The sequence below is a fragment of the Vipera berus genome (assembly GCF_964194415.1).
Source record: "Vipera berus genome assembly, chromosome: 2".
NCBI classification, from domain to species: domain Eukaryota; kingdom Metazoa; phylum Chordata; class Lepidosauria; order Squamata; family Viperidae; genus Vipera; species Vipera berus.
In genome coordinates this window covers 89,101,033-89,127,671 of record NC_138203.1, presented here as the reverse complement: position 1 = coordinate 89,127,671, position 26,639 = coordinate 89,101,033, and the positions used below count along the sequence as shown (strand labels likewise).

Genomic DNA, 26,639 nt, shown 5'->3' with positions numbered 1-26,639 from the left:
ATGATGATTTTCAGTATCCCTCATTATACTGGGACCAAGGATTTTTATTCTCCTGACAAAAATGAGACTTTTTCTTTGCTACCTCTGACACCTACTTCACTACAGTATGCTATTTCTACAGGCGACAACAAGGTATCTACCGAAAATCATATCAAACAAACCAAATCACAAAATGAAACTGAAAAGCCAGTGCAGATTGAAAACCGTGAAGTAGAAAAAAACAGTCAACTAGTCGGCCGCAAAAAAGTCTCAGTCTCAGCAAGTAGTACATTACAAAGCAACAGGTCAGCTCTACCTGACCAGCCTAGAAAATGTAAAGATGACTTTGATCTTTTGAGTAATTTTATCATTCTGAGATCTAAACAGGTGATCAGCCAAAGTGAGGAAGGAAATACCGTGGATATTCAAGAAGAAGGTAGTTTTATTGCTTTTCTTTAGCTTTTAAATCTTGTGCGTGGGCTGTTTGTAAGCACAGCGTAGCTTAGGTTAAAATGTTCTTTTCTGGTAAAAAAAAAAAATACTACAGCTGTATTAGGAACTACCCACATAAACCAATGAGACCAGAAAGGATCATACAGGAATGTAGGAATACGGTATTTAGAGTACATGGTAAAACTAAAACTACTTAATAAGATATTCCCTTATCATAGGGAACATTTTGATCTACGTTGGGAAAGGGAAACTAAACATCTCTAACAATGCATTCTCTGGTATCTGAACAAACAGTAACTCTTAAGAGCGTTTAGAGTTCGTTATTGGAGTATATTTTATGTGATTCATGCACCTGCACATTTTACTCTGTGTGCCTATCTTGGGAAGCTACACGCAGTTCCCGTCAACTGGTCAGCTGGTGGGGAGAATATCTACAGTTCTAAGCAAAAAAATAGGAGTCAAATTACAATCTGAACAACTGGGTGGCATGCAGTCAAGTGCTTTCTGGGATAAGCTGTAGTATTACAGAGGTTCTCATTTTTACTTTAAAATCAAAATAATTTAAATGTACAATGAAATGAACCTTGGCTTTAATAATGCCGTAAAAATTGTGCTTGCTGATAGAAATGCACCGAGAGAGATCAGTCAAAATGCGCTGACACAGTCAAGGGGTACAGATATAATTTGTATATGCTTTGGCTAAAGGATGTCAGATTAGATTGGGGGAAGGGTATGGTCTGTGAATCAATAGCTCCATGTACCACTGTCACAAAAATATGGAAGAATAATATAGTTCCTCCCGTTACCAGCCTGCCACTCCCTTTGGATTTTTCCACTGTTGATTCTCTTCTCCTGTTTTCAGAATGGAAAGCATATGCAATAAAGCTCATTGTATTTAATTAGAACATACATATCATATTGACCCTTAATGGCAGCCCCGTCTTGTTAAATAATTGTGTTTGTTAATGTGTAATTCAATTGGGATGCAAGTTAATTAAAAAGCATCTCGATATATTTAATTAAAAAGAATTTCCACTGGATGAATAATTTGTGGTGTAGAACCAACACAGATGATAAAAATGATGTATGTCATAGATACAGCAGAATTGCCATTGAAATATTAAATTCTTTATGTTCACATATTCAGACCCTCAAAGCTTAGACTTTAATTAAGTTTCATGAATACTTTCAATACTTATCTACTAACAAGCAGCATCAGTTACTTTATTAGATTTTCATTGTTTATGAGCATATTTTTACGGTACAAAATTGTAGAACTAATAAATCCTATAGTACAGCACTACATCTTTTTTTTAGTCTTATGTTACCATCTAGTGATCTCACACTAAAACTGCAATTGTATGTTACATTATGTATATGTTTTAGAATTTCTCTGTAGAAAACTTCCCTATGATTTCTTTTATAGAAAACAAGAAGCAACCTACAACCACTTAAATGTACCAATCAGCTATTAAAGCTTTTCAGGTTTTCATTGTATAAGAAGCTATCATTTTTGGTGCAGGCTGCATTCACTTCTTCCTCCCCAAAACTGTCATTGATCTATGATTTTTACGGTTAGAAAATGGGAACATTACTGAATACAAATAGCATCATAACAAAATAAACAACAGAAATATTAACAGTATTTAATTAACTACACCTGAAAAATTTAGTATTCTCCTGATCTCGTTCATGAATCCATTTATTTTTTGAATAAATACACCACTCAAGGGTAGGTCTTGGTTCCAAAGAAAGGACATCATTCAGTAAGAAATTAGACTGCTTTAACTTATTTTATGAGCATGTTTTTGTATTTCCTAAGTATTTGATGCTGAGGAAGAACAACCTTCACTCGAATGCCACAAAAGTCCTGATGTTCCTGGCATGACAGTTCCTATGGAAAACCTCCGTAGACATATGGAAAACCAATCCAGGGACAATCATACATTAGCTTTCATCGAAATTAAAATATCAGGTACTAAATATTTTAAAGCCTCGTTTTAAAGTTTCTTTCATAACAGGAACTCTGGATTTCAGATTCTTTTGTAATGATCTCAAAACTCCCCCACTTACAAAGAATCAACAATGATATGTAGGCAGAATTCTGTTCAGAAAAGATGGTCAAATTAAGGACAATTATGAGGGAACTGGTTACATCAAAGAAGAAGAAGAAATAGAAAACATCGTAATCTTCACAGAAGGCTGCTTATGTATCCTACTGAAAATTGAGTGTTTCACCAAGTTAGCCAATTAGATTGGTACACATTGTATCACAATTGACGAATGCTGCTTTTTATGTAGAGAAGCACATTTTAAAAGTGCTGTAATTTTTAAATGATACGTTCACTTCTGTCTGCTATCTAGGAATTAACTGAGGACCCAGATTGTTGGGGGCAATAAACTGACTTTGTAAAAATGCCACTTTGGGGGGGGGGGGAAAGCCCTAATAAGCAGGCATATACATAGAATGAAGGCTATTGCTAAGCACATTGATTTGTGCTTCTTAGATTGTAAGCCACCCTGAGTCTTCGGAGAAGGGCGGGATATAAATGGGATTTTAAAAAAAACAACTCTTGATGGACCACTTATTCCTACGAATCTTCATTATTAAGAACCATAGGTTAAGAGTTGTTAGGCTTTCAAATACAGAATTGCATTCTATGTGCAATTAAAATAGAGGGAAATGACCTGTGAAATAAGTTACATGGCCATATTAGGTTACATGGCCATATTAGATCTATACAGAGAAAGATAGAAAAAGAAAGTCACTCTCTTATTTCTCTATGCACTGATTTGAATTTGAAAAAAATAATTATATATTATCTGTTGGCTCCTCTTTAAGTATATGTTTTCCTGGAATTATACCAGTTACAGAGAGCAGAAGCACAAGCTTCTGCAAAGAGTTGCTGACAGGTGGTGTGTAAATGTGTGTAAATGTCCACAAGCTTGGCAGATCATCTTTCCTCATTCAAATCTGGATCAGTGCTAGCGTAATTCATGGGCCTAAAATCTCTGAAGTTGGGAAATAAAGAAGTCAGAAAAGAAGATAAAGCAGAAGCAAATATTCTGTTGTACATATGTTCTAAAGAAAACATGAATTTATCAAAATGTGATCAGAAAACTTCAGTTTCTAAATCACCGATCATATAAATATGGATTTATTTCACTATTTATTTTGTTTTGCAGGACTTTAAAAGCATTTTGTTAAATCTTTGCTTTGTTTTAACCAGAGTGTCAGGCTCAGGGATATCATATCCTGGAAGCTGCAGCGGCTCCAGTTTTGAAAGAACTTACAAAGCTTGACATGCAGAATTGGAGGTTTGCCACACTTAATTCTGATAACACCAGGTTTTTTTTGAAACAACAAGAGAAAGTGATCAGTGACACATTGAAACAAGGTGGGACTGCTGAGTTTTTTCTAAAATTATATATGGTTCATAGTCTATATATTAGAAAGGTACAATTGCATTTTTATTCATTTCTTTTTCCCTGCCATCTTGCATAAAGATCTTTTAACTTAAGATATTGGAGACTGAATCAGGAATCTTCTTCATAATAATCCATGCTTTAATTTATTTATTTTATATAGCCAGCCTGTCAGAAAGAATTCAGAGTGGCATACAATTAAACTGGTGTTTCTCAGCCATGACAACTTTACAATGTGTGGACTTCAACTCCTGGAATTCCCCAGCCAGCATGATTAGCTGGGGAATTTTGGGAGTTGAAATCCACAAATCTCAAAGTTGGCAGAGATTGAGAAACACTGAATGAAATGCATATGCAAACACACAGTATAAAACATGCAATACAGTCTGCTAAAACTAATCAGCAATCAAAATAATCACATTGGATGGGAACACAAATTATCCTAAAAAAAATACAGATCTTAAATAGCAAGCAGCGTCAGGGTCATCTGGACTTCAAGAGTAGGGGAAGGAGAGAAAACAATATTCTACAGGACAGGTGCAGCAACAGAGAAGGCATCTTTTCTGCGACCCATGAAATAACACTGCTTAAGAGACAGAAAAGGACGCGGTGGCTCAGTGGGTTAGGATGCTGACCTTGTCGATCAGAAGGTCGGCAGTTTGGCAGGTCGAATCCCGAGTGCCGCGTAACAGAGTGAGCGCCTGTTACTCGTCCCAGCTTCCGCCAACCTAGCAGTTCGAAAGCACGTAAAAATGCAAGTAGAAAAATAGGGACCACTACGGTGGGAAGGTAACAGCGTTCCGTGCGCCTTTGGCGTCTAGTCATGCCGGTCACATGACCACGGAGACGTCCTCAGACAAGCGCTGGCTCTTCAGCTTTGAAACGGAGATGAGCACCGGCCCCTAGATTTGGAAACAACTAGCACGCATGTGCGGGGGAACCTTTACCTTAAGAGACAGAAGCGGGACTGAAACTTAATGGGCAGGCATAAATTGCAGATAGCCCCACAAATGATCAGATCCTTTGCCAAGAATTATTCTAGATATTATAATCAGCACCCTGAATTATACCTGGAAGCCACTGCCACCCAGCGCAGCACATGAAATAGTTGTGTTACATTGCCATGCTGAGATTTGCCAGTAACTACCAAGGCTTCTACTTTACAAGATGGATCTGAACAAAGATGGGACAGAACTGGAACAGGACCATCTGAGACACAGTTGCCACCTGATTTTCGACCAAACATCTTGGTCAAAAACTGCTGCAAAAAACAGCTAAGAAACATGGGGAAAATATTAGCTAAGACCATTTGCAAGACTAGAATGGAAAATACAGAAAATACAGAAAAACTATTGGGTGAACTATCATTTTAATTCTATTTCCAAATAATTATGAAACGCAATCCTTTTGAATTGCTAAAAGGAAATTCTAACCTTTTTCCCATGGCATGAGTAGCCATGGCGTAAGCATCTCCTAGCAATGTTTTTTTTCTGATATTCCCACTATATACTTTCATCTTGACACCAACCCTAAGTCATCTGTAACTATACCAGTATTAAAATCATATTCCACACTTATTCCAACACCATATAGCAATCCCCTCCAGTATGGGTAAAGTAAGTTAGGCTTTGCCATCCTTTATCTTGAAATGAAATTACCTGGCCACAGTGATTCGAAAGAGAAGCAGTAAATGTGGGATTAAGGTCAGCAATGGAGAGAGGAAGTTTCAAATCAGTGTAGTCTTCTACTCAGGGAAGGAGGGGCGATAACATTTTGACCCTACAGCAAAAAAAAAAATCCCTTGACAGCATATTTAAGGTATGCAAGAGGACGTGCGAATTACACTGAGATGTCAAATTGCTCTATATGACAAATTGTCTAATTTAATGGTCAGAATTGCTCCATTAAGTGCTAGATGTCAAAATATTTAAATTTAATAACAGGATTTTTGTGCCTGGGCCTTAATACCCACCAAACTAAATATAAGAAATGTTATTGTGTTTACTAAATAGTTTTTGTAGTTCTGGAAGAATAATCTCTAATATTTTTCTCTTTTTTATAGGTAGCAAAGAGACAAAGGATATTTTGGCATTCAGACATGCTGCTATTCTTCATTTGCTGGTTACAGTTCGTGAACTTTTATTAACCTGTAACTTGAACGCTGCATTAGGTAATTTTTATAAAGAGATGTAGTCCTACATTGGTTTATCGAAATATAGCATTCTATGTCTACCATAGATTGGAAGATAGAAAATCCATTTATATTTTGCACAGATTTTATTGCCAGGCTACATGTAGTGAAATCTCTTTAATTTTTAAAATAAATATAGTAGCAATGGAAAAAAATGATTATGAACATTTTAAAAAGTAACGTTTTACTTTGAACGAGCAGACCTTGGGCATAAATCTTGATTTAGTGTTCAGCTTTAAAATGTAGTAAGAATCATTTAAAAAGAGAAGCCATAAGGGAGAAAAATGGGATTTGAAACAGACTTAGGTGAAATATGTAGAACGTGTGATAAATAATGTTTATTTGAACAGAATATCTGTCCAAGACAAAAGATAATTATAAAGATTTCCAAGACTATGGCCTGGATATTATTTGGAAACAGCTGAAAATTGTGCAATTTGTTGTGCAGGAGCACAAAGTCAGTCCCAAAGTGACAGAATTACAGCATCAAATTTCTAAGTGGGTACAGAATCATGCAAATGATCAGAATAAGGTAAGTAACACCAAGAACCTGATATTTGTGGGGTATTGTGGAGAAAGTAGTCAAACTATAGCTGCAGTGAACACTGGGAGAAATAAACATTTCAGTCAGGTTTCGAGCTGAAGTTCAGCACAGAGATATTGTTAGTCATACAGTATATCTAGATTATATCTGAAAGCACCAGGATAGGGTTTCTGAAACCCTGCTCAACCTCTGAGTAGCTTTCAATACAATCTATCACCGATTTCCTGGGTTGGGAGTAGAGGGCACCGTTTTGCGGTAGTTCCCCTTCTTTCTGAAGGAACAGCTCCAGTTTGTGGGGGTATGTGGTGGAAAGACCATGTACTTGGGCCCCCTCTGTTGTGGGCTTAATAGCCTGCCTACTCCTATTCAACACCTACATGAAACTGTTTCTTCAGTATGCTGTTGAGACCCAACTCCACATGTTGATTCCTGAATGAATATACGACGCTGCCAAAATGCTATCCAGGTATTGGAAGATAGCCCTGGATGGAGAGTAACAGGTTGACACTCAATTGCGGAGTGGCTTTAGGTCTGAAGGACCACCAATTCCAGTTAGATTCCACTTTTAATTCTGAACGGGGTTATACTCCGGATAATTGGTTTGCAATCTGAGGGTTTTCTTTCCCTCACAACACCTGCTGGAGAAGATGACAGCTATAGTGAAGAGGGATTTTGCACCAATTGCAACTTTTCCTGGAATAGAAAGGATAGTCACTGACAATTCTGCCTTAGACGACTATAATGTACTGTATATGGGACTGTCTTTGAAAACCATTTGGAAACTATAGCCGGTCCAGAATGCAGTAATTCAAATAGTTATGCGTGCACCCCAGGCATCCAAGTAACACTTTTGTTTCAAGAGCTGCATAGTTGCCCGTTGGTTTAGAAGTGCAATTCAAGGTACTGGTTTCACTTTAAATACTTCACGGCTCAGGACCTGGTTATCTATGGGATCTGGTTGGGTGGGCTCTCGTTAGGACCAGAGAATGGGGGAAGCCTACATATAAGCAGAATAATCTTTAGTTCAGTAAAAAGTAAATGACACTGCATTGTATTTTTCCACGTTAGTATATTCTGATTTTCCCCCATTTATTGTTGCTTCAATCCTATACTGTAGTCATGGAAATACTCTGCCAATGATTCAGGTTACTGTTAGAGCCCTTAAATATCAAGTGGAGATTGTTAAATTATTTAAGTAAAATGTTTTTTAATGCTGTATCAGGTAGTAATTGTGATTAGAATGGATTTTGATGAAGAAACAGAAGAAAGGATAGTCACTGACAATTCTGCCTTAGACGACTATAATGTACTGTATATGGGACTGTCTTTGAAAACCATTTGGAAACTATAGCCGGTCCAGAATGCAGTAATTCAAATAGTTATGCGTGCACCCCAGGCATCCAAGTAACACTTTTGTTTCAAGAGCTGCATAGTTGCCCGTTGGTTTAGAAGTGCAATTCAAGGTACTGGTTTCACTTTAAATACTTCACGGCTCAGGACCTGGTTATCTATGGGATCTGGTTGGGTGGGCTCTCGTTAGGACCAGAGAATGGGGGAAGCCTACATATAAGCAGAATAATCTTTAGTTCAGTAAAAAGTAAATGACACTGCATTGTATTTTTCCACGTTAGTATATTCTGATTTTCCCCCATTTATTGTTGCTTCAATCCTATACTGTAGTCATGGAAATACTCTGCCAATGATTCAGGTTACTGTTAGAGCCCTTAAATATCAAGTGGAGATTGTTAAATTATTTAAGTAAAATGTTTTTTAATGCTGTATCAGGTAGTAATTGTGATTAGAATGGATTTTGATGAAGAAACAGAAGTCCTAATCAATACCATTAATACAGTGCAAGGTAAAAGTTACTTTTAATTTTTATATTACTTTGAAAGCTGAGATTACCCATATGATAAGTTTATTCCATATTTCATTTCCAATATAATTGATCAGGCTACCAAATCTCTAATAGTATTCCATTTTCTCCACTCATTATAATGGAGCTAGCCGAGTAACATGCATCAAATATGTATCTACAGCTTGCAGTAAAAATATTAGCCAACTGCTAAAAAGCACAGTATAAAAATATGATCATTTAACCAGCTTTAACAAAATGTACTAATTTAACAATCAACAGATAATGCTACAGGTTTAATAAACAACTTTGTTTACAAAATGTTTTAAAAGATTTCAGCATAGTTGTATAAAGACAGCATCAGTTTAATAATTTTATGCTTTTACTAATTTATCCACTAGCTGGATAAATAACTAATCATTGCCCACATATCATTTTCCAAAACTGCGAATGAATGTTTAATAATATATTTCTCTCTTTATATAGGCTTGAAGGCCATATATTTGAATTCTAAGAAAAGAGGAATGTTATTTGAGAGTAAACATATAATAAATAGGTAGGTATAGTTAATTATTATTGAAAAATATTAATATCTTCAAATTATTTCAGAAAAGTATTCAGAAGATGTCACTAAAATAGATATATTAAGACTTTTTCTTGACTTTTCATTTTTAGTTTGGACATATATTCTTGTATCATTGTACATAATCAACATATTGGGCCTGATTTCCCCTGGACCAGTTTTTCATTGATGATAGAGTACAACTACAATGAGAATTCCTGTTGGATTGATCTATGTAAAAAAATGAATATACCTTACTTAATTCTCCAAACAGCTCCCCCAGAAGCAGTTGAAACTGGTATGTGAATGTTTCAAATACAAAATTGAAGAGAAAATAAGATAGAAAATTAGAGCTTGCTTTGTAAAATAATCTAATGTTTGTACCTAATTATTTTCTAGAGAGAAAAAACTTAATTTGTAAAATTAAGATAATTAGTTCCGTGCGCCTTTGGCGTCTAGTCATGCCAGCCACATGACCACGGCGATGTCCTCGGACAAGCGCTGGCTCTTCGGCTTTGAAACGGAGATGAGCACCAGCCCCTAGAGTTGGAAACAACTAGCACGCATGTGCGGGGGAACCTTTACCTTTACCTTACATAATTAGTCTTTCTGGTGAACTATTTGTGTGTTAGTTAGTAGAATTTCATATTACATTATTCAGCTTGAAAGTTGTTTATGTGTATCATCTCTGTGATCCTTGGTGTTACCTTGAGATGTAAATTTTATAAATAAATCCAGGGGGAAAAAATCATGTACCAAAATATTAGGTTCATTTTTAATACTGATGGGTGGTGAAATTGACTGCTTGTAGTTTTCCAAAAACAACCTATTTGAATCAACAGCAAAAGATATTTTTTTCTTATGTAAATAGGTAAGATTTTAAGGTTTAGCCAGTATGTTATACTATATTAATTGTCCTTCACTTCTTATAAGGCACTTCAGGGTATGAAGATTTTAATGTGTACTGTATGTCAGCCTTTGCTAGAGAGAATCAGATCTGCGCAGATCTTCTTTCTATCTGCTGATTTCAGTTAAAATGAATAGGGCAAGACAGTGCATATCAGTGCTGTACATTAAACATCAATTAAAATGTCTTTTCTTCCTGAAAAGTTGCTAAAGAGCTAAAAGATAGGGGATTTGCTTTAGGCAGAGATTAAAGTCAGTGCTTTAGTTTAAAAGCATTGCAAGACAGCACTGAATTTGGACACTGGAAAGTGTAGTTTAAGAATTCCTTTCATATAGTAGGAATGTAATAGCTTGTGCTGACTCTGTGCTGACCCAAACAATTAAATTAAATACTATTTATTCATATAAATTGACCCAACAGATTGAATGTTACAGAGAGTTGGAACTGTATTTTTTTTTTAAAAAAAAATTCTTTTTGCCTAGTTCTTGTTTTTAATGAAATGTTGATGTTATTTGTTTTCTAGAAGAGTTTTTATGTGATAATCTTGGATATGATCTTCTGAGGTTGTCAATTCCTTATGTTTTTTTGACATCTGAAGGACTTCTCAATACCCCAGAAATCCTTCAGTTACTGGAATCCAAGTAAGTAGTGAAACTCCAAGGGAAGGAGAAGTTCAAATTTTCAGATCCTTTTCATTGGTGCATGTTCCTTCCAAGCCCCATGTAATCTTACATTTGTCTTGCCTTATATTTATGTCAGTTTACTTTTTAAAACACTTTTATTCCTGCATTAAGGCCCACATAGATTCATCTTATTTTTTTACTGAGAAGTAGCCAAAAATATAGAGTGTATGGACTGGACCTTGATTTGTGCTTCAGCCTTCTGGGAGGAGGCTTCATTTTATCCAAAAGCAGAACAACTAGACCAGGGGTCTTCAAACTTGGCCCTTTTATGACTTGTGGACTTCAACTCCCAGAATTCCTCAGCCAAGCACACTGGCTAAGGAATTCTGGGAGTTGAAGTCCACAAGTCATAAAAGGACCAAGTTTGAAGACCCCTGAACTAGATTCTGTAACACCTTTGTTCAATATAGTGTCAATCTTGTTAACTCTCAAGATACTTTTTTCCCACTAAGTATTCAAAATGGATTGTGATTAATATAAGTTTTGGTGTCAATTTTGTATAACTTGGTATTTTTGGTGCTGCTGCTGTTATTATATTATTACTGTTATCCTTGGGATGGTGACATCATTTGGTGGGTGGTGTTCCTTGTTTTGAGAGCGAGGCATTGGAATTTCATTTTAATGTGTGGTGTTGTAAGGCCAGTAAATGACAATAAAGATTTTCTTATCTTACACAAGTTGAAGAAGGCATCAGAGAACTGTACTTAGCATATACTGTAGTAAGTCACTAGTGACATAGGCAGGACATGATTGTTGGAAGTTGGATTGTGGGTACAGCAGAATTGTAATATATTCAGTGGATTACTGACAAGAACTTTCACATGCAGGTATAATATTACTTTAATTGAAAGAAACTGCTGCGAGGCCTTAAACTATTTTGGAGGCACAGAACATTATGTTGTGATGACTATAGATGAATGCACAGCTATTGTTATGCAGGTAAAAAAATTATCACAATACTATTATCACGTATTCCTATATATAGTTGCCTTGCATTCATATCACAGGCACATATACATTTTTAATTATTTGATAAATATCCACAATATGTGTCATAATGTATATACTAGAATTATTCTCACTTTTTTACAAAGAGAAACTGAATAATCTGTTTTGCATGCAATCTGTATCTTGAACTAAACATTATTGAGATAGATCAGTGTTTTTCAACTTTAGCATGGTTAGGAAATTCTGGAAGTTGAAATCCAGACCTATTAAAGTTGCTAACATTGAGAAACACTGGGCTGTACTGACAGAATCTTACAAGTCTGTGTCCCTCCCTCTTATATCCCATTGAGTAAGGAAGGAGTAGCCTGAGCTTCCTCCTACCTAATAATTATCTTCTTTCCCAGGACTTAAGGAACAATTTTGTCCTTGTTTTTGTAATGGTGTATGTCCAGTGGTGGGATTCAAATTTGCAAACTATCGGTTCTCTGTGTGGATGCCACTTCCGAAAGTCCATTCTGGGCCTGGGCAACAAAAAATTAGCTACCAGTTCTGCCAAAGTGGTGTGAACCAGCTGAATCCCACCACTGTTTGTGTCCCCTTCAGTGCCATTACCATGGCTCTCTACACTTTAGCCACTTCGTGTATGTGATAACACTCATGAAAGTTTCTGCCTTCAAATAAAATTTTTTGGTCTGAAGAAATACTAGTATCAGCCTCCAGAAAATATGTAATTTGCCAAATTTATGGTTACAATACTGTACCTGAACAGTTAAACTTCGGTCACCACTAGGTGGCAGCATAGCATTTTCTTGCTGCCTTCTAGACTAGAGGTTTTCCACATTTTTGCAGCTCAGATATAGTACTGTCTTACCAAATTATTATAGTATCAATCATATCTTTGGCCAATTATTTTATAATACTACACATCAGTTTATTTACCTGCTTCATGGCAATTTTATTAGTAGTAGCAGTATTTGTTTATTTGTACCCCACCTTTATTATTTTTACAAATAACCCAAGGCAGTGAACATATCCAACACACCTTCCTGCCTTTATTTTCCCAAAACAACCACCCTATGAGGTGGACTAGGCTGAGTGTGTGTGACTGGGCCTTTTTCTCATTTTGTTGTAGAACATGGAAGAACTCAGTTATGAAAACTCCTCTAATAATATTGTCTTAAGACTGATGGCGCTATCTCTCCAGTATGCCTCCTGTTGGATTATTTTATACTCCAGAGAAAGATTAAATTCTAAGTAGGTAAAAAGCTTTAAATGAATTCTTAAGCTTAAATTTTGAAGTATACATTTTAAAAAAAATAAAAGTTAGAATTGTGATGTTCTTGCACAATTGTTGCCGAAACAATGGAGATATTCCGGCTTAATACATTAAAATTTGTAGTTGTTAAAATGCAAAGCAAATCATGGAAGCAGTACTCTCGCCTGTTCAAAATAAACCTGTATCTTGTGTTTGCTTTCTTATAATTGAAGAAATACAAGTGTTTTTATTACTATTTCATGCATTAAAATGTTTGAAATTACTCAAGTTTCATCTATCATGTCTTTATCTACCTCTCACATCCCCATGTATCATTAACCTTTCTCATCAAAAAAAACCTGTGTTTGTGTGTGTGACAATGTGTGTGTGTGTGAGAGAGAGAGAGAGAGAGAGAGAACAATAATAAAATATGCTGTTTTATTTAGATACAGCCTAACTGGAAAATCCCTGCATCATCTTGCTTTAATTTATGCAGCCTTGATTTCTTTCGCACAAAAATCAGAAGACTTTGAAGTGAAGGTAATTTGTGTATAAATGTATGTGTCACTATGTTCCCATATTAGAAATAATATAATCATTATGTCTCAGACAGCAAAGGATTATTATACATGCAGCATTCAGTACCCAGATTTGTTCTGTATACGAGGGCAGTTTGGAAATAAACCTCCATTTGGTCATCAATGACAGACACTGCAGATACAGAACTTTTATTATACACGTTAGAAAACTACATTACATTACCTTTTGACATTATCGGCATTCAAATTGAGGCACTTATCATAAGGTCTTACAAGTTTGAAATTCCTTAGTAGTAGTCGCTCAGCACCAAATCTGGTACCTCAATCTGAATGGTGATTATGTCGAAAAGTAATGTAATGCTGTAGTTTTCTAATGTGTATAATAAAAGTTCTGTATCTGTGAGTGCCTGTCATTGAAAACGGAGTGTCTGTCATTGAAAACAGAGGTTTATTTCCGAATTGCCCTCGTACATTTTACTGGCCTTCTCACTACCATCCCAATCATGTGATCCTTAATTTGGGAGTCAGGATACTTGGATTGAGCACATTTGACCCCTGGGATTTTGCATTTTTATTCTTTTACTAAAGTAATTCAGACTGTGTAGGAGAAGAACAGGCAGAACTGGGGGGCAGAGTTAAGTGAGTCATCAGCTAGAGTCATTACATTCCTACAAATGGTCTAAGGCCAACACCCCCCCTTGAATTCCATTGAATTTTATTTGGTGCCAATTTAACATTGAATGTGAGTTGACTAGATTAATATCAGGCACAAAGGATCAAGCCATGGTGGCACAGTGGTTAGAATGCAGTACTGCAGGTTAACTCACTGCTCACTCCAGGAGTTCAATCCTGAGCGGCTCAAGGTCGACTCAGCCTTCCATCCTTCTGAGGTCAGTAAAATGAGGACTCAGATTGTTGGGGGCAACAGGCTGACTCTGTAAACCACTTAGAGAGGGCTGTAAAGCACTGTGAAGTCTAAGTGCTATTTTTATTGCTATCAAGATCACACATAACTTCCAGTTCAGATTTATTGCTCAAGCCCATACATAAGAATATAGGTAACCCACACTCAAAGCTAAATTGGCACCAAATAAGGGTCAACAGAATTCAAGAGGGATTGGACTTAGACCATTTGTAGGAATGTAATGACTCTAGGCTCATAACTCTCTTAACCTCACCCCCCCACACACACCCCCAAGCTCTGCCTGCTATTCTCCTATAGGCTGGTGTAAACAGTATTTCCCTCTATCTGCCTTGTTTTTGCATTCTCAAATATGCGTGACAAGACTCAGCCTAAAGTCCTTCTGTGAATATATCATAAAGTTTGATTCATACAAGAAAGCTTAGTAATGACTGATCTCTCATTCTTTTAGCCACATTCTCTCTTCTTTCCTGTGGAGAAGAACAGCATTTTTTAAAAAAGCTTTGTCTTACTACATTTTTCCAACCAGGCTAACGTGATGAACATGCAACATCACTTGGGCATTAAACTATCAAAGGCTTATTTTTGTGCTTTCTATTTCATATAATTTTCATTCTAAATTCAAAAGGCAAATATATTTTAGATGGCCCTTACACCAGGAGTTGAAGAGACGGCACTTTTGGTTCGCCGGATAGCTGACCACATATTATTGGCTTCTAAACAACATCCACAGGAGTGGCTAAACAAGTCGTGGCTTTCTGTCCTGCTATCAGAAGTAAGTGATTTGGCTTCGTTTACAGGACACCCTTACTTCTAGTGTTAATGTCCTGCTGCTGAGAGACCATTTAGGTCAGGATATGTAAATCCAGTGCTTTTTTTGTAAAAGGAAAAGGTGCCGGAACTCACACATGTCATACAACCCACCTTGCCTACCCTACAAGTTTCCATCCCAAAAAGGTGCTGGAACTCCGTTCTGAGGGTTCTATGACAAAAAAAGCCCTGTGTAAATCCCAAGAAGTGCTGAGTTTAGTTCAGCATTTGTTTTGGATGGCAATCCCAGAGAAACTGGCTGATTTTCTTAGAAGGACTAGGGATAGGGGAGTTGGTTTGACAAAGCATAAAAGCGGCCAGCTTTATGTGGAACAGCAACTCCTTGCTTCAGGTTCCCCGGGGAGCTGACACACGAAGATAATTTGGAGATCAGGGATAAAAATATCTTGATGGGAGAATCAGTTCAAAAGCAACTGAACAAAACAACGGATAATGGCTGTGCAGGGAAAAACATTTGTGGAGGTTGAACAACATTCAACTTGAAGCCCTGGTAGAGCTGGATCAATGCTACTGTGATAAACAGTTAAGACCAAATCCAGCAAAAACTCATGTATGTACCTTCCCTCTTCGACACAAGCAGACTGTAAGGAAGCTGCTATTACACGGAAAGGGACATTATTGACATTATAGCCCTAAGTATTTAGGGGTCACTCTAGATAGTGTCTTAACATAAAAGCAGCACTGTACCAGTATTAAACTGAAGGTCAATGGACAAAATGACATCCTCAGGAAATGATTTGGAGAAATTAATGGGTTTCTATTTTGTGAGATGAATACAGCAGAAATTGTGGATTCAAAGGGGTGTTATATTTTGGAAATGAGTCCAAGCATCATCCCAAATTCGAGAATCTTATAGTGAACTAGTTACCTATAATTTCTCAGATGATAGATATTTCTGCAAACTTGACTGTTGACCATCAGGAAATATCATTTATCCTATTCATTTATTCATCCAACCCATTTTTTCCCTACTGAATCTTGGCAATAGATGATTGTAGCGATAAGGTAATTTCATAACCAATCAATCCACTTTCATTTGGTCATAGACCAGCACTTAAAGCAAAAAAAAACCCCCCACCACATTTAGTTAAAATTAAAAAAAAGAAACACATAAAATTCTAAACTATTTCAGGAAAATTGGCTAACCATCCAAACTACAGTTAGCTGTGGTTAACAAAATAACGACATATCATCTTCAGTTGCCTGGATTCATTTATGGTGGAATACCTAAACAAAATGTAAGTCTAATTCTAGTTCTATTTTTCCCTCTAGGCAGAGAAATGCTTGCTTACATTTCCATGCATGAATCCACTAGTTGCTCAGGTCATGCTAAAGAAAAGTTCTTCACTGGGATGGCTCCTGGCAGCATCTTTTGCTGAGCTTCAGGAACTTCTGCCTGAGGTGCCAGAAAAGGTTTTGAAGGTCAGTTGTCCAGGCTATAAGCATGATGCATACAATTCAGTTATGTTTTTGCTTTGATTATTGTTAAAGCAGGAAAAAAACCAAAATAGCTCCTGAGATTATTTTTTTTTTATTTTTATTTATTTATTTATTTATTTATTTATTTATTTATTTATTTATTTATTTATTTATTTATTTATTTGATTTTTATACCGCCCTTCTCCCGAAGGACTCAGGGCGGTGTACAGGGCAATAAATATCAAAAATACAAAATACAAAAGTTAAAAAACATTAAATAATTGTGCCCGATGCAGTACATTAGTTAAAATCAATGTTAAAACCCCAAACCCATCAGACCAGGCCGGCTTGTTCAAATAAATAAGTTTTTAGATCACGTCAGAAGGAGCGAAGGTTGGGAGCCATCCGGAGCTCAACCGGTAAGCAGTTCCAAAGGTCTGGTGCGCCCACAGAGAACACCCTCCCCCTGGGGGTCACCAGTCGACATTCTCTGACTGGTGACACCCTGAGGAGGCCCTCTCTGTGGGAGCGCACTGGACGGAGGGAAGTTGACGCTGGCAGCAGGTGTTCCCGTAGGTAATCCGGACCCAGGCCATGTAGGGCTTTATAGGTCATCACCAGCACCTTGAATCTCACCTGGAGGGCAACTGGAAGCCAATGCAGCTCACGGAGCAGAGGTGTAAAATGGGAGTATCGGGAGACCCCCAACACAACTCGTGCGGCTGCATTCTGCACCAGCTGAAGCCTCCGAGTGGTCCTCAAGGGCAGCCCCATGTAGAGAGCATTGCAGTAGTCTAAACGAGAGGTCACGAGCGCATGAGTGACTGTACGCAAGGCATCCCGGTCCAGATAGGGCCGCAACTGGCGCACTAGGCGAACCTGGGCGAAGGCCCCCCTAGTCACAGCTCTTATATGATCTTCTAAGGAGAGCTGTGAATCTAGGAGGACACCCAAGTTGCGAGCCCTATCTACGGGGGGTAATAACTTACCCCCCATAGTAAGAGGTGGAATAATCTGAATTTCCCGAGATGCCGGCACGCACAGCCACTTTGAATTTGTCTGGATTTTTTTATTCACCCTTAAGCATATTTGCTTATTATGCCAATACAATTACAAAAAAAACCTTTTGCATTAAATTAAAAACAAACATATTCAGTATTACAGTCATTCCTAGTCCTTTGCAACCACATACAGAAAATGCTGCTTCTCGAGAAAATTATAAATCAGCAATTCGCAAGTGTTCTGATATTAATTCAAATTAACGTGATACACCACAATCATATCTGTACTGTTCCTGTAGCATGGTTTAGGATATCCTAGGCTAGTGGTCCTCAACCTGTGGTAGATTTACCACTGGTGGTACTTCAGCACCTGGCAGGTGGTATGCATACGAACAGGTTGAAAACCACTGTTTAAAAAAAAGTGTGAAAAAAGTGTAGCAGGGGAATGAGTTAAAGTGGCGGCACTGCCGCACAGGCCTATGAGAGAGTCAGCTGGAGTTGTGGTGCTGCCAGGGCTCTGCTGAGCACCCAGGATCGGAGCGGGGCTCCAGCTGATTGGCACTTCCGGGAGGAGAGCGCAGCCTTGGGGAGGAAGAGTCAGCTGGAGCTGCACAGAAGAGAAAAGGAGGAGGGGGGGAGAGAGGAGAGGATATAAAAGGAGGCAGTTGTGGTGGGAAAGGGGGAGGAAAAGAAAGACAAAGGGGAAAGAGAAGGGGACAGAGAAAGAGAGAGAGAGAAGCGCGCAGCCTTGGGGGGAGCGGTCAACTGGAGTTGCGCTGAAGAGAAAAGGAGGAGGGGAGAGAGAGGAGAGGATATAAAAGGAGGAGGTTTTGGTGGGAGAGGGAGAGAAGTCTTTATTGTTCTGTTGTCTTATTTATGATAGTTATTGGCTTTGTTACTGTTGTGCGATGCCCACTTGCAGATCTGGGAAGCTGTGTTCTATAGCTTCCGAAACGTTTTTGATGTATGGCAAGGTGTGCCATGTTGTTGGTTTTATACCTTGTTTCCTCCTTTCTCGCCCCACCTTATTGCACAGACATCTTGTGACAAATGATTGCGGGGACCCATTCTGCTTGAATGGTTCACCTTCGTTCGTGAAATATATTGTGGCATACAACCTTCAAATCTTCTGATCTTTTCCAATTGTTAAAGCAGTTACATCTTTAGCCAAGCTTATGGGCTTGCTGTGCATATGCACGCACGGCTACTTTGTTTTGCATTTCCCAGGTGATGAGAAGTATGTCTTTCAAACAATGTTCACAGCTCTGTTGTGCAACCTACCAAGGGACTGGCAGTATTCTGTAATGCTCTTCTTTGTCCTAAAAATTCTGAAGCATTTTCTTAAAATGTTGCAGTTTGCATAGGGACAGAGTGATCAACATAATATTGCCAGCATTTTTTTTTCCAGTCCATAAGCTTTTCTCCCTGATTCCCAAAGTTACGTTCTTCTTTAGGTGTTGATAACACTTTTGTGCATCTTGGAGTTTCTGTAGTAGTTGTTACATACCCATTGAACATGCACACCAAAAAGCTGTATGTGTTTTATTTTTATGGACTCAGATGTATTTCTTATTTTTTTTCAGACTTTTAGTGACATCACATCATTGTACATCTTCAAGCCACCGACACAAAAAGAAATTAGGCCTCATCAAGGAAATATTAATTCTGCCACCTGCTCTCATTCTCAACTTCCACTTCTTGAGGCTTTGTTCCCCAGTTTTCAAGGACATGGTTCCTTTACTGAGTATTCAGAAGAACAGAACAAAAACTGTTCGCTGGGTATCTACCAGCATGGATCTTGTGGCTCTCTGAAATCAACTGAAGAACAGAACTTAGATCTACCTTCAATATCGTATGAAGGAGACCCCTGTCCCTTTCAGAATAATGTAAGGGTAGAGAGGCAGCTTGATCTCCCATTTCTGAAAAAAGTGGAAACAGAAACAAGAAAAAATGCATCGCATTTAACGCTGAATAATATTGGAGGACCTTCCCATATCAACAAGGAAACCACAATGCCATATTTTCACTGTAACCGGGACGCTAGCCTTTCTCCTGAGAATTGCCCGCGAAGTAGAATTACTGTTTCAAAAGTGGGCCCAGGCAAACAGCTAGAGATCTCCGAGTTCTTGAAGAGGCCTATCTATCATGATGCTAAAAATGAACATCTGGGAAAAATTCAACCTCTGGCGCAACAGCTGAATTCTTTCCATGATTTCAAGCATCCTCCTCACTTCATTTCTAGTAGAAATGATGTTCGGTTACAGCAAGGCTCAGGCAATTTTTTAGAAGGAGGAAGAAAAGCAAGCCGCAATCCTGAATCTGAGGAAAGATTTTGGGGTAACCCCCCATTCCTACAAGCAATGGATTCTTCTCCCTGTGGTTCACATGTAGGCAAAGCCATATCCAGTCCAGATGGGTTCATGAACTTGGATATTCAGTTTACTGGAGAATATAGGAGGGGGAAAGGTCCTAATTCGTTATCAGATGAACGAAGACAACAAGACGTTTCAGGTAAGAGCACAAAGCAAAAGGCTGTTGTTTTCTAAATCTCAGAATACCAAGAGTTACAAGGGAGCCTTCAAATGTTGTCTTTGTTCTAATAAGACGTACCATTTGGTAAATATGTCTAAATTGTGCTTTTGGCGTTGTTCCATTGAAGGCTCAATGGAGGGCTCAAAAAAAAGCATCAGCAAAAGATCAGCCAACCACTGAATCCAACCATTTTTTTCTTCCTTCCCTAGGGCAAGTGGCAGAGCTTCCCACTTCCTTTTGCACCTGAGAGCTGAACTATCCTGCTTCCTAAGGACAGGAATTATAGCACTCTTTTATTCTAGATCAGTGATACTCAAGTCTGCAGTGAACAAACAGGTCGTCAGTGGTCTGTAGAGGGCCACCAGTGGCTTCTCCACAGCCTTCTGCGTTCATTAGCCAGAATCTGCTTGTCAGCTCATTCCCTGATACTTTGCATTCACAACTGATCAACTAGCTCAGGGGTAGGCAACCTCAGCTCTTTTCTGACTCATGGACTTCAACTCCCAGAATTCCTCAGTCAGCTATCCTGACTGAGGAATTTTGGGAGTTGAAGTCCATGAGTCATAAAACAGCCGAGGTTGCCTACTCCTGAACTAGCTAGCGGCTAGACAGATCAGCACCAGGTGTCATTTCTGATTGGTGCAAATGCATCAGTGGCTAAAAGTGTTAGCATCTTGAACACTGAAATCTAGAAAACTGACAATGATGAACTACCCTCAAGGGCAGTTAAGAGTCCATGTGCACAGTCATGGTGGCTGCCCTTTTGCACCAGCACAAACATGTTGACCTGTTTCACATATGTGCAAGAATGGCAGGTGTCCTTTTGTTCTGTGAAAATTATTACTGTTTTGTTGCAAGCAAATCTGTGTTAAGAATTTTTATAATATTACAATAGCTAGGAAGGAAAATAATTCAGGTGAATTAAGGAATACTTAATTTGAATTTAAATGTTTTTACTAACAACATGTTAAAGAGAGTTTAGAAATGAAGGGGATAGAAAGCATTTAGTAGCACAGCTAGAATTAGCTCACTGAAAATACGAACTCCCATGCTCTTGAAGATGAAACATAAAGTGGGATTATTATTATTATTTAATCCAGTGGCCATGCACCTGCAGAAAAAAATTAAGAATTTTGTTTTAGATAAAAGCCTTCCTGTCCCAAGAGACAGAAAGCATCTTGTCTTTTTATGTTCATTATTCTAAAAGAAAATATTTCACTTCAGCATGTTTAGCTTTCCGTTTTAAAAAAATCCGGGTTTTTAGACCAGGATACAAAAGAGCATTTTATTTCCCCCACCACCAAACTTTCAAATATCTAAAACTTTGTTCATAATCATTTAGATATAGGGAGTTGCTATAACTTTGGGTACATCCAACATTATGGAAACGGGGAAAAGATGGGTGGTGGTCATGCATGTACACATGTCAAACAGAAACAAAATGTTTGCCCATTCACAAAATGGCAGCTACCATGTTTATACATGCGTGTCTTGTACAAAAATTGGTCTACAGAAGGCTTCTTGGAACTTTTGTGGCCAAGACTCCTTTGAAGTTGTGCAGCTATTAAACATGAATGATGAATGAATCAATCAATCACGGCATGATATATCCTGATATAATTCAAGTGTTTTTAGGGTAGCCCACTTGTTGACTCACATATTTGATCCAGTGTCATCTCTGTAGAATGCAGATAGGAGGGCCTATTTGTATTTTGTTTCCATTTAGGCAAGAGTATCAGTTAATGGCTATTCCACAAGACCGATTGCAAAGAAAATTCCAGTTCAGGGTTTCATATTATTACATTTCCTCTGATAGTTTTTTTTCTTTTATTTGCTAAAAGAACGAATATATGGAAATAAATTGTGGTGGTACTAGTTATGTTCATAAAAGGGACGCAGTGGCTCAGTGGGTTAGGACGCTGAGCTTGTCGATCAGATGGTCAGCAGTTTGGCGGGTCGAATCCCGAGTGCCGCGTAACAGAGTGAGCGCCTGTTACTCGTCCCAGCTTCTGCCCACCTAGCAGTTCAAAAGCACGTAAAAATGCAAGTAGAAAAATAGGGACCACTACGGTGGGAAGGTAACAGCGTTCTGTGCGCCTTTGGCGTCTAGTCATGCCGGCCACATGACCACGGAGACGTCTTTGGACAAGCGCCGGCCCCTAGAGTTGGAAACGACTAGCACGCATGTGCGGGGGAACCTTTACCTTTACCTTACTATCTTGCTTTGATTACAGCTTCCAATTTGCTGCTTCAAACATTGTCAGGCTGACTAAGGGAAGCTTGGGCTGAACAGAGAAAAGTTAATTGAAATGTTTTGGGCAGCACCTATTGTCAGACCTTGGGGAGCTAAGAGAATTGTCAGCAATGCTGTCTTCTATTCCACATGTAGTAAAGATGATATTCAAAAATCCATACTTCGACATACCTATTTTTTCTAAATATTTTCTAGTGAAGTAGTGCTATTCTGTAGTTCTTAAAATGAGAAAGAATCACGAAACAGTTTGAAGACTATTTTAATTAGGACAGAGGCCTTTATGGACAAGGCTTTACTATCAGATGCATGAAAGACTAAAAATGAATATAGAAAGAATATAGAAAGAAAAAAATAGTAGCACAAGGGGGAATGAAGTGAAAAATATTGAGACTGTGAATATTTTTGTTCAAGGTTAAAACAGGGACATGCATATTTTTCAGGGCAAGGAGCAATACTTCACTGTTGGATGGCAGGCTTGGAACCATTCCATGGAGTGAATGACTGATCCGATAAAAACTAACCTTGATTAAATTTAATTTAATTTAATTTTGTGAATTAAATAAAGTTATTTTGAGAGTATTTCAATAGTTCCTTATTTTAATCTGTACATTTATTAGTTTCATATTAGATTCAAAGTATGGCATGTTTCATTTGCTATTTATATATATTCGTGACAGTTGTATCTTTCCACACTGGACTGGGAAAACAAGCTGGGGCAAATGTTGAAATATGTATCACAATGTCAACTCTTCCCCTTTTGTACTGGTGTCATCACACTACACGCATGTAAATGGGTAATGCTTATGCTATGATGTCACCATAATGTTTTGTCATTTTGATAAAGACTCATCTTGCTGAAGATATCCTGTTCTTTGAATGTTCTTTCTGAGAAGGAAGGCAAGCATGAATCTAATAAATGTACAGAATTAAGAACTTTTGAAATAACTTCTGTCAATTACACTTTAAAGCAGGGGTGTCAAACTGCCGGCCCACAGGCCAGACGCGTCATCCGGAAGCCACCTCCATTCCATTGCCGGCAATAGCAAAACCATCCCAATACGTTTGACATGTCTGCTTTAAAGAGCTGAGAATATACATTTTATCTTATTAGGGGATAGACTATATGAACTAAATCTGTATAGTTATAGACTGCTTATTTGACAATTATTTCTTCTTTTTTTATATTCTTTCTCTTTTGAGGGGCAGGTTCAGAATTTATGGAATTACCACAGTTTAAAAAAAGGCGTTTAACATTTGAAAAAGATCCCAGGAGGCATGACGGCCAAACACGTCTAAAGTTTTTTTAGAAGAAATGGAGGCTAACACTTTTAAGAATTTTGTTGTGTACAATACATAAAAACAAAGGTAGCAGACTTAATCTTCTTTTACAGTAACTTATTTACAATTTGTTTCAATCTTATATGTAATTATTTTTTAAAAAAATAAACATGGACTTTTTGCAATTGTAGGGAATAGGATAAAAGTTAAGGGTTTATTAGAAAAAACTGATGCTATTTATGACAATTACATTAAAATACTAGAGTTGAATTATGCATAATCTGTCTAATTCATTTATATACACTATACATAAGAGAAATGTATCTGAAATTGCATACAGACTTTGGAAAAGTTTGGTCAGAGAGTCGCCACAGCTGTCAGAATGTGAGACATCAGAGTTTAGTAGTCTGCCTGTTCAGTTCTACATAGCAGTTGTTATCCCAGTAAATGATTAATATCTGGTCAAGTGAATCAACTGTGTAAAATCTCAAAACAAAAAAAAAAAAAACCAGGCAGGATTATTAGGTATATTCTCTGCCTTGGTGAGATAAAAGATTTCCCTGTCCTCTACTTTGAGTTAGATATGAATCAATGGAGTGCACAAATCCTGCCAGATCAGATTGATTAGGCAGATGTAGTAAGAGACAGGCAGCCCTTCAAATAGCCGGGCCCTTTAGGTCTTTATGGGTAGCAAAAAGCACTCTGAATCACACCCAAAAGCAAACTGGCAACCAGTGTAGTTTGCAAAGAGAAGTGTTAAATGAGCGATACCAAGGCATGCTATCATTGCTCATGCCACTGCTTTCTGGACTAGCTAAGGCTGCCAGGTGGTTTTCACGGATAGTCCACGTAGAGCTCATTGCCGTAATCAGGCCGTGAGATGACAGGGTATGAGTGATATCTGAAGCTTCCACTTACCCACCCTTATCCCTATGAGGGTTCTTTCCTCTCCAAGAACCGGGCATACCACAGCATAGCAAACCTGCACAAAATTATTTATTGCGATACACACCTTCCCCAACAAAGTTATCCCATTGGTCAGTTCCACCCTTCTACACTTTGCAAGGTGACGTTGCCACATAAAATATGCCTTTAATACTCGGTCCTTTAATACTTATTCTTCTAATTCTCAAGTTGAAACTAGTCTCAAAAGTCTATCTTTTTCCAAACATTCTTGCACTAGTAGGGATGAGGTGCTATTTCAGTGTGATTCTTCCTCTTCTACCTCCTACTTCTAGTTCCACCAAGCTTGTGGTCCTGGCCATTGAATGAAAGTTCTGCTGTAATAGCTGCCAATCTTCGCTTTCTTGCCTGTAGGTCTTTTGCTTTCATCTTTGCTGCACCCCTCTTTCCATTCTTTCTTAGCATTTGCTTTTGTCTAAAGCTCAAAAGCCCAGGTGAAGCTGCCTTTGGACATCAGCACATCCTTGAAAACACCAGGAGGTGGCTCAGTTAGCAAGGCAACTGGAACACCAGCTTGAATGCCTGTGAGTACAGTTCTGAGGGAATGGACGAATGATTGCGGGAAGGGGCACGGCAGGAGTACAGCTATGTTTGAAGAGAGCAGACATGACACCAACTTCACTCCTTCACACACCTAATCTCTGAAAAGATGCAACTGGCACACCAAACGAAGCTGGCAACCTGTTCCATCACTTTCTGGGCGTTCAGGAAGACCCCCCAAATTGCATTGTCTCCCTTGAACTGGTAAGTGCAACCCCATCCAAGGTCAGAACATCCCCAGACCTGAATCGCCCAAGCACCCCTAGCCAATTGGTTTTGCTATGAGTCAGTTCCTCCCTACCCAATCCCACACATCCTGGATTTCAAATTGGCAGATGACTTTCTCCAGCAGTTTCATGTAGATGTTCCAAAGGAGAAGACAAAGAATAGAGCTCTGCAGAAACCCTCAATGGAGAAGCCTAGAGGATGCTCATTCCCTGCCAACCAACATGGAGAAAGGAAGACAACCAGGGTAAAATTGAGGTCACAGATTAAAGCCAGTCTCCCTCTTTTTTGTCATCTCCTTGTTGTAGTTGGCTGACCCTTCCCATTTTGTTTTTTAATGCAACTGAAGATCTTCCCTATCCCCCGTGTGTCTCCAGTTCATGCCCTGCAATCCATGGAGTTTGAAAATAGCCAGAACAGCATAGACGCTGCTCCAGGAGTGGGTCAACTTTGTGAGCATTTCTGCCATTTGACTTGGGGTCCAATTTCCAGTTTTAGTTCAGATGATACACTAGAACACGATTACAGCGAATTAAGCAGGCTTATGTATGGCGATCAAGGTGCTGCGTGGTTTACGCTATATGCCAAATCAGATGCAAACATGTCCCAACGAAATACCATATATGTAGATGGATTTTGTGAGCCACACTGGAAACAGCTATGGGAAAGCATAAATCTGCCTCGGGAAAGCATTCTTGATGACATTACTGTCTTAAAAGTGCACTTATCTGTAGAGCTCACTGCATAGGGTGTTTTTTAAAAGTTTAAAACGTTTTTAAAAACATTTGCTCTTAAGAATAAGTGTTTTGAACTGCTGATCTCAAGTACACGGTATTTCAAGGAAGTTTCTTGGGTTAATTTATTTTTTTCTTTCCACACCCTTTCTCTTGTCTCCATTGTCCTCTTTAGAATTATCAGATTTTTTTATATTGACTTCCTCTCAAGATACATATTGCAACTTCTTAAAAAGGCATCATCAAAGCCATTTCTCAAATGTAATAGTGCTGTTGTGTAGTGCTGTTTTGTTCATCCATGCAAATTAGTGCAAATGTGGCAAAAAGAAGAGTGCTGAAAATCATAGGACAGTGTAAACAACCATCAATGTGGGCTGGTTGCCTAGCACCCAAAATGTGATCACATGACCATAGGGAGGGGAGCTGTTGAAACTTTGAAACCAGCTTTGAAGAACTCTGGGACGGTCCATTGTAACTTCAAACGGTCAGTAAACAACCTGTTGTAAGTTGAGGGCTACCTATATGGAAGTTTCTGTGGGCTGGATACAAGTGAATACTCTTTGTGAGCTCTGCAAATTACTGACATTAGCATCTATAT

General features: G+C 38.3%; 1 protein-coding gene across 1 annotated transcript; it reads left to right on the top strand.

Annotated features, from left to right (window-relative positions):
• Nucleotides 1-24,273, top strand: SHOC1 (shortage in chiasmata 1; the record flags this gene model as incomplete). The annotated part of the gene is made up of 16 exons (XM_081318903.1): nt 1-426; nt 3,665-3,843; nt 5,925-6,028; nt 6,400-6,581; nt 8,379-8,451; nt 8,547-8,604; nt 9,124-9,308; nt 10,441-10,558; nt 11,428-11,539; nt 12,681-12,802; nt 13,250-13,343; nt 14,908-15,039; nt 16,368-16,517; nt 19,099-19,294; nt 19,907-20,026; nt 23,508-24,273. The coding sequence occupies 16 exons, from the start codon at nt 1-3 to the stop codon at nt 23,606-23,608; spliced, it is 2,352 nt and encodes a 783-aa protein (XP_081175029.1). The 3' UTR covers nt 23,609-24,273.
• Between the last annotated feature and the right edge of the window lie 2,366 nt (nt 24,274-26,639).